Source organism: Gasterosteus aculeatus, chromosome 17 (genome assembly GCF_964276395.1).
Source record: "Gasterosteus aculeatus chromosome 17, fGasAcu3.hap1.1, whole genome shotgun sequence".
NCBI classification, from domain to species: Eukaryota; Metazoa; Chordata; class Actinopteri; order Perciformes; family Gasterosteidae; genus Gasterosteus; species Gasterosteus aculeatus.
Window position 1 is genome coordinate 5238684 of NC_135705.1, and position 19748 is coordinate 5258431.

At 42.2% G+C, this 19748-nt stretch overlaps 1 protein-coding gene across 1 annotated transcript in view; it reads right to left on the bottom strand.

The window, feature by feature from the left end:
• cdh22 (cadherin 22) overlaps positions 1–19500 on the bottom strand; it is a 55273-nt gene extending 35773 nt beyond the window's left edge. The window contains exons 1-2 of the mRNA XM_078092955.1: positions 18612–19500; positions 10916–11210 (exon numbers count right to left, since the gene is read on the bottom strand). Of these exons, the coding sequence (XP_077949081.1) occupies positions 10916–11210; positions 18612–18839 (523 nt within the window). The 5' untranslated portion in view covers positions 18840–19500. The remainder of the gene's footprint in view (positions 1–10915; positions 11211–18611) is intronic.
• Between the last annotated feature and the right edge of the window lie 248 nt (positions 19501–19748).

Consider the following 19748-nt stretch of genomic DNA (forward strand, 5'->3'; position numbering starts at 1 on the left):
GTGGCATGAAGTCAACATTTATCTTCAAAGACTGTAGGAAGCTCAAAAAAATCTACAACAAACAATTATTTGTGATTACCGCGCTGAGGCAGAGAATATTATTTCAACATGAAGCCTCAACATTTGAATTTGTGGAGCAGGTGTTAAATTAATTATTTCCAGTGCAGTACATTTGTCAACAACAGTGTTCATATACAAGCCCGTGGCAGTGAATAGGCTGGCACCCCCCCCCCCCCCCCCCCACACACCATTTAGTCACACATTTTATTAAAACTTCCTTTTTTTAGGGTAAGAAACAACTGTTTGCTTGCCTCTCAGCAAGTAAGCACTTTTTTGTCCCTTTCTGTAAATAATTTTACTACGGGAAAAACGACAATAAAAAGGGGGACGTTACTGGGTTCCATAGGTCCTCAAGGACAAGAAGTCGGTCTTTGTCTCCATGCTTCTGGCCAATGCTACGGGTAATTACTGACAGCTGGTGTTGTCTGCCAAAGGTCGCCGCTTGTAGCTTTTCTCGGAGGCCTGTCATGCTACTGTCCGGCCACATAATGGCCCGTATGCTAATGTTGCTAATTAGCGGGAAGTGTCAGAGCACTGTTTGTTTCCTGTCATCCAATGGAGCTCTTAAGGGGCGTAGAGGAAAGGAAAGGCCAGTGGATTATCATTAAAGTCAGCTGGCCATTAAATCAGACGGCTCAGATCCCCTGCAGCACTCTCTTTCTTCTCCCTCTAGGTAAATAGGAACTAGCCATCACCTGGTTAGTGATGAGAGGGAAACGAATGAGGATTTTTCTGTTTTGCAGTTTATACCGATCGACGTGGGAATGCGACAATAGCTCAAAGGTAAATTATCCTGAGGAACAATCAGATGGAAATGGGACACGTGAGGAAACACAGAACAGCCAATAACAGGCTTGTGTCCTGATATATTGCAGCTAACGGTGGATTGAAAGAACTGCATATTACCTCAGATGGAATGAGCCATTAATTCATATTCTAGGTCTTACCTGCCGCTGTAGGTCCAACCAAGTCATTTTTGTCCACGGGATTACTCCCGTATCTTAATTTTCCCCAGGTAACAATCAGTTTGATGCTCAGCTGTTTCATGGGTACTTGGCTTGCAGCAACGTTAGATGGCTTGGAAGGACTATATAAATGCAAATGTTTCTTTATTGTGTTTATATTAAAAAGAGAAGTGAACCAGGGAGTTTTGCACTCAGGGTTTGCATAAAAGCTCCAACCTGCATCTGTGTTTCTAGTGGGAGAAGTCATTACTTATAGTATTTGTTGGCATGGGATTTTTTTTCTCACTCACGTAGATTTTACTGTTGATGGAGTTGTGGAGATTCAATAAAAATTGACTTTCTTGGATTCAAATGTAATGCATATTGGAATAGGAGAAGTATGTCTAATGGAGAGGAGCTCTCGATATTCATTAGCTCAAGAGTTCTTTTTCTCTCACTGCCTATAACTTGAATCACAAATTGCTCTCAGATGAGACGAACCGTAGCAATACTCATTTTAATTATCAAAATATACAGGTTTGCTTGTCTTTATTCCCCCTAATGGACACATCTGTTTTGGATGAGTCTTGGTTTGGTGATAAAACAACTGTATTTCAATCTATTAAACTATATTATATTTCTGTTGCCATTACCTTTTGTTGTCAATTTGTGTGTGTGTGTGTGTGTTCAGTATAACGCATTACTGTTGGGAGACCTGGTGAGGTTAGATGAGGTCGACATTGCAACCAGCAGGCAGAGGGCCTCGGAAACGATGCTTTTCTGCTCGAAATTTTACACAAATGCAACCTCCGTAATTCAGAATTGTGCCGTTTTCTGAACAAATGGATATTTATTCCCCTCACTTACTTATACATTCTGAGCCTGGAGATATTTACACCATCAAAACAATATTAAAATAGAAAAGTCAGCGACGTTCCAATTTTCATATGCAAATGTTTTTCAAATGTAACACAAGTGACTTTCAGTTTAATAACTGACATGACAGCAAAGCATTCACGAGGACGGCGCTATACGCGGTTTCAAGTGGCCTTGCAGCTTTAACGAGGATGTGGTTAGATTAATCAATTAACCCTCAGAGCAAAATGCTTGAGACATACAGTAATTGAGGCTGTTTATTTAACACTTTTTAACATCTCTTTAATTCACTAAACAATGCAGCCATGGAAGTAAATACAACATTTTTAGAATTTTATGATCTAACATTATTCGTTTCTATGAATTAGTCAATACTTCTCACAATGCTTTAATCTTTTCACGGAAGGAAGAAAAAAGCAGAATTCAACACGCAGTCTCTCTTGAAGGATAATGTAAATAAAATTCTGATGCAAACTAACCCAGGGACCAACTCTGATTAAATACAATAAGAAATAGGGGTTGTTTTTCGTGGGCCATGAGGATTCGTGACGATAGCCCCATAGATAGATTTATGCACAAGTTTGGTTTAATGGCATCAACATAGGCTTCCCACACCATTTCAGCACTCTGGGAGAGACGGTTCAATTACTGTGAGGGGAGCTGCAGGAGTGTGAGACACTAGACTGACAGCTATTTAAGAGGCAGCCTCATAAAAGAGATTTGTGCCCATCTCAGCCGGTGCCGTGCTGGTGCGCGCCGCAGCGGAGGGGTCTAACGGCTGCGGCACTGAGCCTCTTTGGCGCTACGACCCGCCTTAATCTGGAGGACTGAGTGCTCCCCGCCCGCATTATGGATCATTTAGTAAAGCCATAAAAGCTGAGGTGTTTTCACATGAAAAGTTATTTCTTCACTACTTCCACTGTGATTCATGCCTCTCTCGTCCGCGTAAATGCCACAGGAGAGAGAGGTAGGGGGGGGGGGGGGGGGGTGAACAGAAAAGAAGGGTGAGAGAGAACGAAGTAGAAAAAGGGGAGAAAATCACGCCATGTATGAACGCCAACGGCTTGCTTGCGTTGATCCTCTTCCAGATCTCTACAAGGATTTGGGATGTTTTTCATCTCTTCTGACAGATTGTAAGCGTAATCTTTGTTAGCCTGGCAACAGTTGTCTTTTAATCCTCCCATACTTTTTATATTTTATTCCTCCGCCGTATGGCCAGCGTCAATTTCAGTCACGGAAATGGCAGCAAAGGGACCTGATGATTATGATTATTATTTCTTTTGGAGAACAAATTGTGGGCCAGCAAGCCATGTCATTTAAAAAAAATGAGTATCTTATAAATTTTAAGCTTTTTTCAGTGTCTGTGTAAAACAACTTGTGACACCCTTGTATCTGCAAGCCAGGAATAACATAGAGACATAGACATTTATACATAGCTTAATCCTTGAACAAGTCAAAATGTCAGACGCACAATAAAGATGGTGTCAATACTACATCACGTCTCCACAACAACTAAGTACTTCAAGCCTTAATAAAGGTCACGGCTGCAACTGTGTTGCCGTTGTCCTCTTCCATGCCTCCTCATCCACCGAATAACACCCTCTCTCAATCCCTCCCGCTGCCACATCCACGCTTATTCATACACATGACCACGCACACCATCAGCCCAAATCAATTACATCAAGCACTGTGGTTAAGCGCATAATGGTGGATGTTACTGGTCATATACATGAAGCAGGTTGGCAGAGGATATTGGTTGTAAGTTGCTCATGCCATGTTGCATTGCTCACTCCCGTGATTCTGCAGCTCTAAATGTCTCATCTTCAGTTAGCAGGACAGGCCCCGGCTGTCTCAGTGGTGACTGCGGTAATTTGCAGCCTCCTCCTGGGCAACCTCTGTGGACCACATCAACAGGAAAGGCCATTATGACTTCAACCCACTTGTGGAGACCTTACATTACATGCAAAGGAAGTGGGGGGGACTTATCTCTCATGCTGACTGTGCTGAAGGTTAGAGCGAGAAAGAGGAGGACAGAGAGAGAGAGAGAAAAAGGTCAACGGAACATGAAGTGATAAATCAATGGAAATAATACATGCATTGCTGTTTCACCGGAACGGAATGCTGTGTGGTTTCTGTTGACTGACAACGTCATTCACACAAAGGCCTCTTTGTTCTTGATTTGCTGCGTGTGTACAGGTCACTTGCCAAAATAAAAGTGGAACATTTTTCATTTTCAGGGACACCAAATAATTGTTAAATATTGTTGCGAAAAGAGAGCTCTGTCAATAACCGTCATTGACAGAGCCTTCTTTTCTTCCAGCTTTGTACTCCCTCGTGTTATTTTCTGTGTCACCTTCAAAAATGCTGTTATTTTGTGTATTACAGATGGGGCAGTGACCTTCGTGAAGACACTCGAAACATACATTTCACAAGGCTTCTCCTGTGCTGCAACTGTTCATTCCATTCTCCATAACTCATTTCAGATATGTGGAGACCGAAGCACCAGTCTGCTAGTGGACCAGCACCAGTCTGCTAGTGGATGTCCTTTTCAGTAGTAAATCATCCCGTGAAGATACTGCTGATGCTTGACCTATTCAGAACCTGTGCACGAGTCATGTTGGACCTTAAAGAAGTCTGCTTGGTTCTTCAAATCCTCACAGTTTCCAGTGAAATGAACATTTTGTCCAAAGAGCCACTGCTACAAAATCATATACAAATAATCCTTTTAGTTTTATGACATTAACAGAGATAGACATCGAGTTATGCAAGAAAGCCTCAGATGCTCAGATTTGTTTAGTAGATTAAAAAGCAGGACACTTTATCCGACTGCTATTTTATCCGGGAGATTTTTTATTTTTTTTGGAGTCAGTGACTTGTCAGTCAGCGTTACCTGAGGTTAGAAGCTGCGGAGCGGATGTCGCGTCGGGCCACATCTCTGCCACTCAAAGGTCCTCAGGTCCTCTCTAATGGAACCACACCAGTCACAGGATTAGCTACGTGGAAACGTTTCACCCCTGTTGGGGTTCTGCCGCCGCCCCCCCCCCCCCCCCCCCCTCGCCACGTTTCCACCGGATTCCCCCGCTGTCGTGCGACTTTTGAGAGGAAGGCGGAGGATGCCTTCGTCAGTGACTAAATGCTTTCAAACACAAACAAACTGCGCCGCTTTGACAGCCGGCTCACATTGCGGCCCGAGAGAAAAGTGACGGATGTCTCAGTATGCATGTTGTAACACGGTGTAATACTGATTTCAAATTGGAAGAGGCTTGTCTTTATTGCTTTAATATCGGCTGAGCGCGCAGAGCAAACGCATTAGATTGAGGTGTCACTGTGTCACCGACGTTGTGTCTTAAAACCCATCCAATGCTTAAGTGAACAACAATGTCGGGTATTATACTAGTTTGACAGCACATTAGCCGCTGGGTTTTTAAAACTATTGAGGCGTAGCTCAAAGCTACATTAATATTTAAACACTTAACATTGCTGGTACCAAAGGCAATTCAAATATTTATCAGGCTTTCCAAAACATACATATTTCCCCCAAATATCTACATAAGGTACGTGTTATGACCAATGGAAAAGCTGTCATGCTGCCTGAGGCGTCAAAAAAGAAATATTTTCACATTTATTAATCTTGGTCCCAAAATAGAGTTATCCATTATATTTTTGGGAATGAATAATCACAAGGAATCACAAAGAAAACCCAAAATAATTTTTTCACATTCACATTAACTGTCAATTGCATGAATTTGCCTACTATGACAAAACCAGAAACATCAACTTCAAACACGTTTTGACTGTTGCTTTTCTGCTTTTTGTTGGACCACCTTTCCAAACCAAATAGAACTCTATATTCATTCACTGAGAATGAGAATGTAAGAACTATTTCTTACAGAGGGTAATGCCATGGACATGAAGGTTATCCACACCACCTTGCCCCTTACGCAAAATGCCTTCATGCAGATTACATATCGGCCATCGGATCAGTGCAAGAAAGCCTCTCCGGTGGTTGTTTTGCAACCTCATGGGGATGAAAAGCCTTGAGAAACTAACGATGTACGTATGTAACGCCCACGAGGGGTCCTTTATTAGGAATTGAGGAAAGGATTTTCATCCGTGATTATCCACACCTACGAGGGCTTTATTACACTTACACCATTTCATCATTTACCACCGAAGGAAATATCCCCTACAACTGATAAGCCATGTGTACTTTCAGCAGCAGGCCTCCGGCTGTGACCCACGTTGAAGGTCACGGTGCACTTTGGGTGGAGGTGGAGAAGATTTCCAATCTCATGACCATTTAGAAAGCTTGCAACTTGCAATTGGATACAGTAGATCCCCCAAGCCTGACAAGCATGAACCCTCTTAGGTAATCCTTGTCTGGGTAATTCGGGGTTTATGCTATTAGTTTGTGCATTGTGTGCCCTGCGGAACTACAAAGGTGGTTTGTTTCACCTCAGCCTCGATGCAGTGCAGCACTGCAGGTTGAATGCTGACCATCCGCCTCACTGCAGTGAGACACGGCAGATGCCATTCAGCGATCTCCTTGACCGATGTCACAAAGATGGCGCACACTCTTTAGAACTGGAGCTGAATTGACCAGGTCTTTGGGGTCCCCTTCTGAGTCAATAGGGCAAATAAAAATGGCAAATATCCCTAAAAACACTTTCTCTCAAGATACCGTCTCTCAGTACAGCGCCCCTCCTTCCCACGAAGGGAGTGAGTGTGCGATGTCGGTCTCGCCTGCAAATACATCTATTTTGTCAAGAAGCATTTACCTGATCCGATTGTTCCTTCCTGCTTATTGTAATGCGGAGGAAGAAATGTGTCACCGACTCTAGTGATCGCTTTGTCTCAGTACGTCGTAGTAAAATTTACCATTAAGAGGATGCAGAAGCTGTTTTTTTTTGTTTGCAGAGGACACTCACACGGCGGGATACTGACAATGAGTTGCATTGCACAATCAGTGACATTGTCTTACTGATTGTGTGGTGACATCACACAGGCCTGCAGGGCAGTGGGAGTACAGCCTCTGCAGGGCATTGTGTGGGGGGAGGAGGGGCGGGGGGGGGGCACGCTCCGCATTTACCGTACCCTCATCCGTGGTTTGCCCAGAGAGATGACGGCGGCAGACATCCGTGCCATTTCGCCCGTTTGTGTCTGCGAGATGTATCTGAATCTTCCCGGACTCATTCCGCGTTGAACGTGCTTAATGGAACCGGGAGCGCCGCAGATCAAGCGCTTTCACACACATGCTCTAATCCGATCCTCACCGTTTAGCAGAATTAACGCCCTTAATCCTTTTCATCGACAGCGCTGTATTCATTCACGTTTTGCCTTCCTGCTTCATTACGGCGTAGGTTGGAAACTAGTTTTCTGTTGCCTGCTCGTGGACCGTGGTGTCACGGTGGGTCTTAGTGGGTCTCAGTGGGACTACAGCAGATTGACCCTTGACCCAATAGGCCCGGCTCTTGCAGGGCAAAAGCCAATACTAAAAGTATCATGACAGCATGAGTAAAGGCACAGCCCCGACATTTGTGACTCATCTCGCTCCTTCTGAGCCAGCTGCTAAAAATGTTTGAAGCAAGGGCGCGAAACACGTGTTACAAGCTGTGCATATGTTTAGTGATTAACCAAATAGTGGCAGTTCCTAGACGGCTAAACCAATACTAGTTACTACTAGGAGTAACAAAACATAACTAGTGTTGTGATTAGACGTTGTGTGTGTGAATTAACATCTGATTAGATCAGATTGTGATGGGAAGGTGGACTATTGCACGGGATTTAGCAGATATATCAGTACATTTGAAGAAAATATCAGCGAGGGAATTAATATTTGAAATTAATATATACTATTATACTATCACATTTTTAATTGTCACCTTAAAATAAAGGATTTTTCTTTTCTTTTCCAAAAAAAAACCCAGTTGTATCATCAATTGGTATAAATTCTCTGAAAGTGAATAATGTGTAAAATGTTCAACAAATGATCTATGTGTTCAGTTAAAGAAGGTTATAGTTATTAGAGCTTCAATTATTACGGGTAGTCCCTAAGCTCCATCTTCTAGTCACTTTCTTTTTTGGTTGTGTTCAGTCCAGGATGTCCTCTACCAATGGATTGTATTAAATCAATTCTTCACAGTCTTTATCATCATGAGTCAGAGGACACAGCAAGTGTACTAGAGAGACTCCATCCATGTTCCCTCTTTTTTCCTAACATAAAGTCATGCACAGTTCTCCAAGCAATATTCAATCATCCATGCAGCACAAATTTGATTTAGGACTGCAATTTCATTAGCCGCAAATTTTTCAAAGGACAACACAGAGCTCCGGCCCTCACATTTCATCATCATCTTCGCCGCTCGTATGTTATTTGCCCTCTCTTCTCCTTTTCAGAGTTAACCAACCCTTAAAAACAAGCAGACAAATTATTATTTTTTTTGTAGCAGATGCTGAGCTAGCACACGGAGAGACAGACATAAAGCACAAAGAGGGAGGGTTTGAGGCGTTAAAAGCTACGACAGAGGCCGGCAATGGGGGACACAACAGGAGTGATGGCTAATATGCTTTATGCAGCTGACCACTGATTACTTTCCGACGATTATGCCCTCACGTTTTCTAAAGCAGTTTTCTGTGTGGTTGCACATCACTGGTGCGGCCGACGCTCGCAATCTGCTTCTAACACGGCGTAAAAATCAACCATGTCTCGGGTTTTCAGGAGCTTTGTAATAATTACGTAAAAGAAAAACTGACTCTAAGCAGGGTTTGAGTGCAATACGAATACGATGAGAAATGGAAGAATAGCTGGCTATGGTTGGGAGAAATTACAAACACACAAACATTAAAACAATTTCAGATGTTTCTGAGCTCAAAATGATGAAATTGCAAATAAGTGGCTGGTGTTTTTTGGGTATCTGATTTTAGTGTTCAGACTAAAAACAGCAATTTGTCTGTCCCTCAAGGAATAAGAACTAACCTTCTGCATACAGCAATCAGCCACAAATCCATTTTTAATTATCAAAATTTAAAACCGGTTACACAAATCTAGTTTGATTTTCAGAGTAGGCAAAGTAAGTTACCAAACAAAGCTGGTTTTTAGCTATTTTTACTCCAACTTTTGAAACACTACATTAGTTGGGGATTAGTTTTAGCTGTGGATTAATACACATTTGGGGCTGAGTGTGATTATTTGGCAACCGGGCAATCACTCAGAGTTAAGGCGTTTATTACTGTAGGACAACAACAGACAGACATCTACGGCAACGAGGGATTCATCGAGCAAAGGCGAAGCTCGGGTCTTGCTCACAATGTTAATACTTGTTAGTGAGGTAGAACCTGTTAGTTTGCTGAAACTAAAGTAAATTATTCCGAATATAAAAGTTTTCTCCAGCTATTTTCAGCTGCAGCTGTGTGGGAGGTAAGAGGACAATGTGCAGCAAAAGCTTTAGAGCCGCTGAGTAAATGGCGGTGGTCAAGGTGGTCGGCCCTGTACCTTTTTTTGTTTTCTTTTTAATCCCTTCATTTGCATTACTGAGCCTCTCACCTTAGCACTGAAATGCACCAATAAAATATCGGAACAGCGCGACGAAAAAGAAACAGCGACGGCGGAGGCGACTGCCTGACTAAGCGGTAGCCGCTACCTCATTAGTGCCGGCGCTCCACAGCGATGTTTAAAACATGAACTGCACACTTATTCAGTGCGTCATCTGACTGAGGTGCAACAGGGTCGAACAAAAGGGGGGGGAGCAGCCAAAGTGTAAGGGTCGTGATCATTAAGATTACATTAACAAACATTAACTACGCGGGATGGCTGTGACTCCGTGTCCCTCCTTCATGAAACGATAACAGCGCTCCTGCTTCCCGAGCGATTGCATCCTTTTCTGAATCTCCGGGGTTATTTCTATGCTATTCATCTCTCTACTTATTTGTGGTAGCCTTCCGTTGCAGGGTCATTCACTCTGCCGCTGCCTCCTCCACACACACACACACACACACACACACGAACGCAGACACACACTCCATTCAGTTTTAGAGAGCACTGTAGGCAGAAATGTGCACAGTTTGGATCATGCTGAGGAAGCAGGAATTAATTCCAATCAGACTCGAACAGGGAAGAGCCATTCTATTCTGCATCACTCCTGGAGTCACTCACCCAAGAAGCTACCCCACCTCTACTGCATACGCGTGACAACACGCACGCACACAGACACACACACACGCACATGCAAAATCTGTATCACACACAACGCACACATGGCTTCGTGATATCGCTTGGTAGCCAAACAGAATTATGTTTATTGGACTTCAGCGGGGCATGTGACATTAATACCATGCTAATGAAGCCCCCGACCCCCCTCGTTCACCTGTCTTTTCCATTTTTCATGAGAACTTTAAGGAGCCACGGTGTGCCGCTAATACTGTTGCTCACAATAACAACATGTTTGTCAGGATTAAAAGCATTGTGGTTTCATTGTCAGAAGACTCTATGTAAATAAGATAAACCCTCGCCATTTTCCCCCCCTCCCTCCCGCCCTTATTCCCCGTTCGTGATTTACCTCATAACAGTGTTTCAGAGAACAAAAGCCACAAAGCTCATCTGGGAGTAATGCAATTTGCCTCTCCTTTCTCCATGTGACTTTTCAGTTATTTCTCCATATTTTCCTACCTAAGGGGCGTAGCTCTGATATAGATGCTCCTCAAATGTCCTTGACACCATTCTACTACTTTCTTATCGACCATGGATTCACTGACTCCAGATGTGTTTTCATCTATAGTAACATCTCCTTGGCTTTTTTTTTTCCCTCATGTGCACAATGGGGAAGAAATTTAGCATATGGCTCTTCTTGACATTTTTTCCCCTGAGCCAACATAAACAAAGAGTTATGTTAAAGGCCTTACTTATGCATCATGAAAACAGTTGTAAAACTGTTCTTTTCTTACAGTATGTGCACCTTTGGGGCATCCTGAGCTCAACGGCGGTAAAATGTCTAATATCCCCGATGGCCCCTGACAGGCTACCGTGTGTCTTGCCTCACCTATGGGGGACAGCTCTGCCACACTGCCGATGTAGGGACCCTCCAAGAACTTGGGCTCACTGTCGTTGATGTCCTGGACCTTGATGACAAACTCCGACTCTGGTTCCAGGGGGTCATTGGAAAGCTGGTCCCGGGCCCGGGCCCTAAGTGTGTAAAACGCTTTCTCTTCTCGGTCCAGCCTCTCTGTAGCGTGGATGTCCCCCGTTTGCTCATCAATGATGAATATAGAGCCCGCACCTTCTCCAGAGATAGTGTACTTGATGTTCCCCTCTCCTTCGTCAGAATCTGTGTGGATCTGTAAATTGAGGCAAAATACGGTTTTAAAATCTGACTTTGCAACAGAGAATACACTTAGAAACAATTAGAAATGGGAGGTAATGCTCCCAGGTTACCTTTTTTACCAACTATTATAGGAAAAACAGAATAGTCGTAGACTGTCAAAACCTTTAGTGGACACTTTTCATTATTTTGGACTAATCATTCATCTGCGGTTTCAGCATGGAGAAAGAATGAAGCGGGTGCAAGTAGAATGCTGGTGTTCTAATCAGCAGTGACCAAAAGAATGAAGAATTTCTTCTGATCACTAGACACAAGATCTTATTCCCAATAGCAATTGCAGCTAAAGGCCTCCTCATTGCTCCCTACAGAGCAGCCATCATCACCACGGTTCTAGAGATGATTTACACCTTTTCTGCACACTGTGCCCTTCACAGGATGTGATGCCCAAATTAGGAGATCAAAGTCATTTCAAAGATTGTTAAAGGTAGAGACATAGAGGTGCCGGGGCTAAGAAGTGAACTTAAAAGAGCCCTTATAAATCAGAGCTATAGTTCCCCCCCTAATGTGATTAGAAGACATTCCAGGGGCAGCAATAGGAGCGGCATTGGTCCCCCATCTCAACCTCCCCTTTGGCTCTTTAGTAAGCAGTAGATCTGCTCTCTCTCTCTCTCCCTTTCACCTTCCATCTGAAATTATAATTCAGTGCTGTCTATGCAGTGTAACTGTGGTTCAATCTACTGAGAAGACCAGGAGAGGGGGAATTACCCTGGCCTCCACGGTTAATATTTTATAAAGGCTTAATTAAATACAGGCTTCTATCACCCTTGCGGGGTTTCATTAAGTATTTGTCGTAAAACTGCAGAATAATGCAAGCCTGCGCCTCGATATTGCCTTCCTCATCTATTTTCCGCTGCCATTTTATCTCTCTGTTTTTGCCTTTTCTCCCTATTCTCAATCATCCTGAAGACAAATGCACGAACAGTCAGAGAAAAAATACTGCTGGATACTTCGGCGTTATCAATATTTCAGTTCTAATAAAATAAATTCATTGGTCCAAACTCCAGTTATCCAATAAAAGTTTCCATAGTCATGCGCCACTGGTTATGTCTCCCTAACCCGCTCCCTGTATTTCTAAATTAGATTCTGCAGACATGAACAAGTGTGAAATGTCGTCATCATCGGCTAATTCAATTGCACAAATACCGGCCCCATAAGGTTCCTAACTACTGTACATGTGTTGCACACGAGCTACTATGTTTGTGTGTGCTTGCCAACATGTGGACAAACACACAAGCGCGCACATGTAGAAACAAACATAGAGACTTCATCATTCTGCTAAGATGACGCTATCCCCCTCCTCCCCCCTCCGGCTGGATATACCCGTCCGTCCGTCAGTCAGTCTGTCCTCACTGTGAGTGATTCAAGTTGTCAGCTTGAAAAACACGCACAGCACGCTTAGCTAAGTTGTTCCAAGCGAACTAAAGGTCAGCGCCCGGACGTCACGGTGTTAGCAAAAAAATAACCAGGATTGCAAGTGTGGCTCTAACGATGTCGCATGAGAAGTCAGCGGCTGCTTGGCAGGAATCACGGTCACGTATTTCTGAGCTTTTTGCATTCTAGATTTTGCAGCCGTGTAACCAAATCAGTACCTGGAGCAGTGATTATGCCGCTGCGTTATTATGCATCCTATTGTGCAACATTTAGACGATTGACTCAAGTGCTCATGTTAACTAATGTGCATATTCCCTTCTTGACTATAGTAAACAGAAATACAGTAATGTGAAGTTTTGTGTGTTTTTGCTTGACGTGTGTGATTTTTTTAGTATTAGTGGTGAGAAGGGTATGAAGACCATAAACAAACGCCTTTTCCACGCCATGAATGTTAAATTTCTCAACACAAAGCCTACCTCTTGATGATCAAACACTCATTGAGGACACAACTCATGCAGCTTGCTGTGTTTGACACGATGACCACGGAAATGGGCAGCAGGAAGGTGTGGCATGCAACATGGCATTGTGAGTTTGCAGTTTGAAAAATGTCTATAGCCAACATGAAATGGGTTGCCACTGAATGAATTTTTCCGCTTTTTACATTACAATTCATTCACACGCATTCATTCACCGATAGCAGGCTGAACATCCTGGCACTTGCCCATCAAGACCCATTCACACCCATCCGTACAGAGATCCAACAGCCAAACAGGCTTTATCTCCGGAGAAAAATGTACGTGCGACGTTAAGAATAATCTTTTGGGTCTGCTCGCTTCATGTGTCATCATGCTAACCTCAAACTGCGAGACACGAATTGTGAGTGAGGGGGTGTGGAGCCGGAGACAAGAGGCCCAGAAACAGCAAAGAGGGGAAAGAGATGATGAATGCCGGTGTTCACAAAGTGAGTTATTGTCACTTAATCCAGTGACAGTTGAACATCCCTGGCTAAACGAGAAACTGTACCGCAAGCAATTTATCTAACTTAATGGCACCAATCTGTCAACAAATATATACGACAAATAATATATTTACTGATTACTGGGGATCAGAAACTTTCAAATAAATACTGTTAATTTGCATTTTTAGCATGAGCATATGCAGCTATGTTGTGGCTCGAAGGTGAACTTTTTGCAGATAGTAGTTAGGGAAGCATCGGGGGTTCACGGTGCAGCATTGCCGGGTGACTCAGGGAAGATGGAGGTCGCTGATGCCTCGTCAGTTTCACCTTTGGGTCATCAAAGTGTCTTGCTGTCACTGTGGGCTAACCTGCTGAACGGGGGTGACATGTGACGCACATGCACTGTCAGAGATGTTCCTTCTTTTTTTTTGGGTGGTCAGCTCTTTTGAGTTGAGTTGCAAAAGTATTTTAACGCAAACACTCTGCTTGAGTAGATGTATTACATTCATTTTTAAAAACTAAAAATGTTCTATTGACAGCCATGTTGAGTTTAAAATGTTTACAGCTGTCAAGGCAAAAGTAAATGCACTTCAAAAAAGCGGAATCACATGACGGAAGAAAAGAACGCAATAGAATAGTGAGACATTTACGAAGCAGGCTTTCACATTTCCACTGGAGATACCAGAACCCGGGCTGAACCGAAGCCTCGGTTTATTGAGGGTTTCAAAGCGGGAGCAAATTGCCTGTCTTATATTTAAGTCTGTGTAATCAGCAGTCGGCCTGCCACTTTTCACTGCAGCTTGTCAAGCTCTCTGATCTTAATAGCTTCAAAGTGTTAACAAGGTGACGGTATGAGAGACAAGCTAGGTGGAGACAGCTCCGGCAGAGGGAAGGGTTCAGACGATGGGAGACGCAGCCAGAGACGAGAGTAAAACGGTAGCATGGTGCACAGGAAGAAGGAAAGAGAAGAAAGTCGGAGGGAGAAGTATTGTTCAAATGGAGGAGCGATGGTGCTGGGATGAGATGGGATGGGAGACCTGCTGAGGCTGAGACAGAAGACAGAGAACGCAAACACGCAAATACGGAATGAAAGAGCTACGGAAATTATAATGGCAGAATTTGAGATGACAAAGCCGAGTAAACAAAAGCCTTTTTCATCTTAAAAAATGGGAAATGTGGCTCCCTAAGTGAGTGTCCCACAGCACCGCATTTTCAGATGGCTTTTATTTAGTTTTAATTTAATAATTGAATTCTTCCCAGTTATCCCTTCGTAGGCTTGTTTGTTTCTCTTTGATGAAAACCTCGGATTGTTTAGATCCTTAGATTTGACTAATTATAGTTGTGTCATTACGACGGTGAGAATGGCTTCAACAGGCAGTGTGTGCATTTGATCGATTGTGTCCATTGGCCAAACACTATTATCTCTTATCCATAATGAAGAAGCGACAAGAAATCAGTTGCGTGCTGAGACCTGATGAGGAAATCTACTCCAGATAGATTCATCAAAATTAAAGAGGAGGCTACAAAAGAGACTGGGAATCTGAACCCTTGAGCTATACTACTTTGTGTTGCTGGAATATAAAAGCATACACGCACAAGCTGCTCATATAGAGAGTCCATCTCTCGCTTTCCCTGTATCACACACACACCTCCAAAATGGATTCATGTCTGACAGCTTTTGTCCAAATAGAGAAAAGTCTCGGGACCTCGGAGAAGAAGAATATGTCATTTGTGCCTCCTCTACTTCCTTTAACAGCCTTTTAGGATTATCTGGGCTCTACAGCAACTCGTACAAAAGTGCTCTTTCTGTAAGTTCCCCACTCCACTCCGTCCTCTCTGCCTTCATTCACTCACTCCAAACATAGTTCCACCATTTATATCTGCAAGTATCATTTAAAGGTACTACTCGACGCTGCCAGTGTGAAGCCATGTGAGTGACCATTTTATTGCTGAATCTGATTTAATTAGCAGAGTGGCGGCAGCCAAAGTGGGAAAGAGGGAGAGAGAGAGAGAGAGAGAGCGTTAAAGTTTGCTGAGTTGGGGTGAGGTCATTTAAAAAATAAAGAAAAAAAACAGCTTGTCGTAATTATCCAGTGCACAGGCACGCTGCCTGGCTTTAATCCTCTACTGCTCATACTAAAGTGTTGATACTTCGGTGCGGGGGGAGTTACACGCAGACATCCATACTCAAACAAACCATTAATATTACTACTACTGGCCTCTGCCCGAGTCACAGGGAGTCCAATGACTTTAAATAATGATATCAATAAAATGATCTCCCTGCGCCTCCTGCTGCGTCTCTCCCTCAAGCTGCGCTCGGCCCTCTCGAGCTTCCCTCAAACCTTTTATATCAGTTCACAGCGCCGTGTCCTCTAATGAATCACAAGTCAGTGTGTGAAGTCTCTTCTCTACCATCTTCCTTTTGCAACCTTCCCTCTTCCTCTGTTAATTACTCTCTGTGTATCCCTCTGCTATGCTCTATGTGTTGTTCGTTTGCCACCAGAAATAATGGCCAAAAGTATTCATTAACACCCTGACCCTTCTGGGGAAAAAAAAAACTCCAAAAATTTGACAAAACAGATCAATATAAAATTGCATCAATATGTATGCAGATGAAATATTAGCTGGTCGTGTCTAAGTGATTAGAAACAGAGGGTTCACGCGATTGATGTGTGTGACTCATCGCTGAGTCTCATGCTGTCTGAATTAATGTCACGTCTTTCCAAATTACGCTCTGTGTAAGGCAATGGAACTGTACACGCTGTCCACTTTCATCAACTCGATAAAGTTGGATTGAAGAGCAGCTCATCAATGGGATTTGGGCAAGAAAAGTGGAAAAAATACAACCAAATGGACAAATAGCACTGACAGCAAAATGAATTTGACCTGTACTCATTCGCTATAATCACATTCAATTACAACATTGCCAACCGCATCGCTAACAACGCCGTTGAGGCGCTGCACACTAAGTAACATTGTTGTTTGACCAGTTTGTGGATGAAAAGGATTAAAAAAATAAAGCACAATTTTGAGGCGGGTTCACTAATCGATGCAAATAGTTTGAATTGAGTTGTACACATGGGATTGTTTTTGTCGAACTGTATGATCTGCCTGAACAATCAGGACATTAGTTAGTTAGTCATCTTCAATTTAGGGAAAAGCAATTAGATCAATTAGATTATGACTCAATAGTTGTGTATTTAACAACTCAAATCTCGAAGCATATGATTCTGCAACAGCGGGATGTCCGTTCCTCATCACCGCCTTTTGAACGCAGCAGACGGTTTATGTTCTAAACTATAATAAATACTGGCGACGTTCTAATGCGGGCTTGTGAGCTCGAGCAACCAAATAAAATAATACCAAAATAATAGCTAAACCATAGAAGCATTTCCCTTCCTCATCCGCATAACTAGGGCGAAGCGGGTCACAAACTTGCACACTTTGGACCTGATATACAAAATCCATCTCAACGTCTTTGTTTTACACACACGGACACTCCACAAAAAGAACGACACTAAAGTTGTGGAATCACAGAGGAAAGTGTCCAGGATGCCAGTAACACGCTATGGGTGGACATTTATTGCCGCAGAATCATGTGTGATTGTAACTGCACACGTTTATCACTGTATGTATAGTTTTACAACGTGTTCACAGAGTGTTACTTTTGAATGAAAGCTGAGAGCTGGTTGCCTATAAAAGGGTCATTTGCTTTCTTTGTGAGGGCAGCTCGTTGAGCGTAGCGGAGGTCGTGAGCTAATTATTGGAGCAGGCTCACATGCACAAACATGCACCAAAAGTCTTTCCAGGCGACCTGGTTGTGTCAACAAACGAAGGTGATACCTGGAAATAACCAAACACACAGAGAGATAGTGGCTCCATTTTCAGCTCGGTTACACATTGCTCCACTATATCATCACGCAAATGGTTGTTCGCTGATACATCACTCTTCAAAGTGTTAAATAATGCTCCTTTGATGACAAGAGGGAGGTTGGATGTCCACAACAAGTGATTATTGCCTCTCCTTTGCATCAGTATGTCTTCAAATACTATTTGAACTTGATACCAAAGGATGTCAAAATGTATGTTTAATATTTGCTATAGTATTCAGTTTGTGTCTACTCAAAATGTGCTTTGAAGCTTGAATCATCTTAAAGTCAAATTGAGGAGCAGAAACCGTCCTACGAAAAGCTTTTGACATGAAGCATCAGGAGGAAGTACTCAGATTGTAATACAGGAAGCCGATGGACGTTAACAGCTTTCAGAGATTCTACAGCACAACAAAGGAGAGCGAATGAGAGGACAATGACATTTCTATGGATAGATAACAATGAGAACAAGAACGTGGGATTAAAACAAAACTCAAAACCACATCAACACCCACGTCACAGAGCTATGCTAGTGACAGCTGGAGGTACATACTTAAAAACCTTACAAAGTCTCTTTCTCCTCAATTGAAGGTGGTTACACGTAACTCATTCTATAACTTGCCACATATTTTGACTTCATTATCAAAACATTTTTGACCTAATATTCTTTTAATTAAAAATAAGAAAAAAATTAACCTCATATCTTGGGAGTATTTTTCCATTGCATGTTTTTACTTTATATATTTTGATTCTTTTTTTTAAAACCTTTTTTTAACTATTGTCTTTTGACTTTTTTGAACTGACATATACATTTTTCCTTTTTTTCCATGCCATATATATTTCTTCTTTTCAAAAAGAATAAATAAATGAATGTTGCCTAATATTTTGACACTTTTTTCCATGACATGTGACCTTACATATTTTGACTTTAAAAAAAGGAAAAATATAGGAGGTCATAATATGTCATGGAAAAAAAAGTTATTTGAATATTTTTTTGAATAACAGCGCATTGTCTTTTGGGCTTTTAATGTTGGATGAAATCGGCCTCCGATGTGGAAGACATACTTGTACTCTTTTTACAAATAAAAAAAAATGGTCATCTAAATCCCTTTACAAATAAACACAGCTATTGATTCATTAGAAAATTTAATTTCCTTACCTTTCCTACATAGAGGGGCTCTGTCCCTGTGTACTCTTCCACGACAAAAAACTGGTTCCACACCCATCCTCTCTTCACTCGTTCCAACGATGAGGCTCCTTGGTCCTGTGTACTTCCTCCCGATGTTGAACCAATAGTCCTTGAGGCGTCACACCAGCCGAAACTACTGCAGCCAAGAAAAGCCAATGCTGCCAATGTCCAAGTCCTTGCTGTCCACAAAAGAGCCATTTTGATGAAAAACAAAATAAAGAAAAAATAAACTCACCCTGGTTATTTATCTGTAATATAAAAGATGCATGAGTTTTCTTTTCGGTTGTATTTTCAAATACAAAAGGCCTTTGTGTAAGATCTTAGAAGTAAATCAATAAGATCACAAATAAATATGAGGTTATCTGCTGAATACAGGGCACTTCATGGAGCATTTTGGAATCATACCACCTGCAGAGTACCTGCTTTTGTTGCAGCATGAACAGTCATTTTGATTATAGTATCTTTCACTGCAGTTTTTAAATTATGACCATAAGGATAATACCTTGAGGGGCAATTTTTAAAGCAACAAAAATAACAATTTTATTGCATTGTCTCAAAGCAGGCCATCTAAAACTAAGCTATCTTAATATTACTATTTTGAACTTATTTTGTGATGACAGCTTTTCTAAAGTTCATCTGCTTGGAAAGTCATGAATAATTCTGTCTCCCAAAGAAGAATCCTTGATCTGAGAAAAGGCCAACTGATTTCGCTGTTGATGACTTTTCTTTGACCTTGGACGCCTTTTCCCTCCAGAACAATCCAGTGGTTCGGAAAATTCATTCTTCAAAGGTCCACTGGTATTTCTTTGAGCATCATGACAACTCCATCAGTCTTTAAAAAGGAACAGTGGGACAAACCTGTAAAATAGAAAAAGTACGTTTTAATTTGCAAGATGTAAATATTGTTTTAAGCAGTATTGATATGGGATTGATAACCCAAAACGGGTTGCTATTTATGAATAGTACATTAGGAAAATACATGATCAAACACCACTTTTATACTTTCTTTCACCTTTCTTTTTAACCCAAAACATTTTTTTCATGGATATTGGAATGAAACAGTTTTCCGGAACAGCGAGAAGAAGTTCGCGGTGTGTGGTGAATATG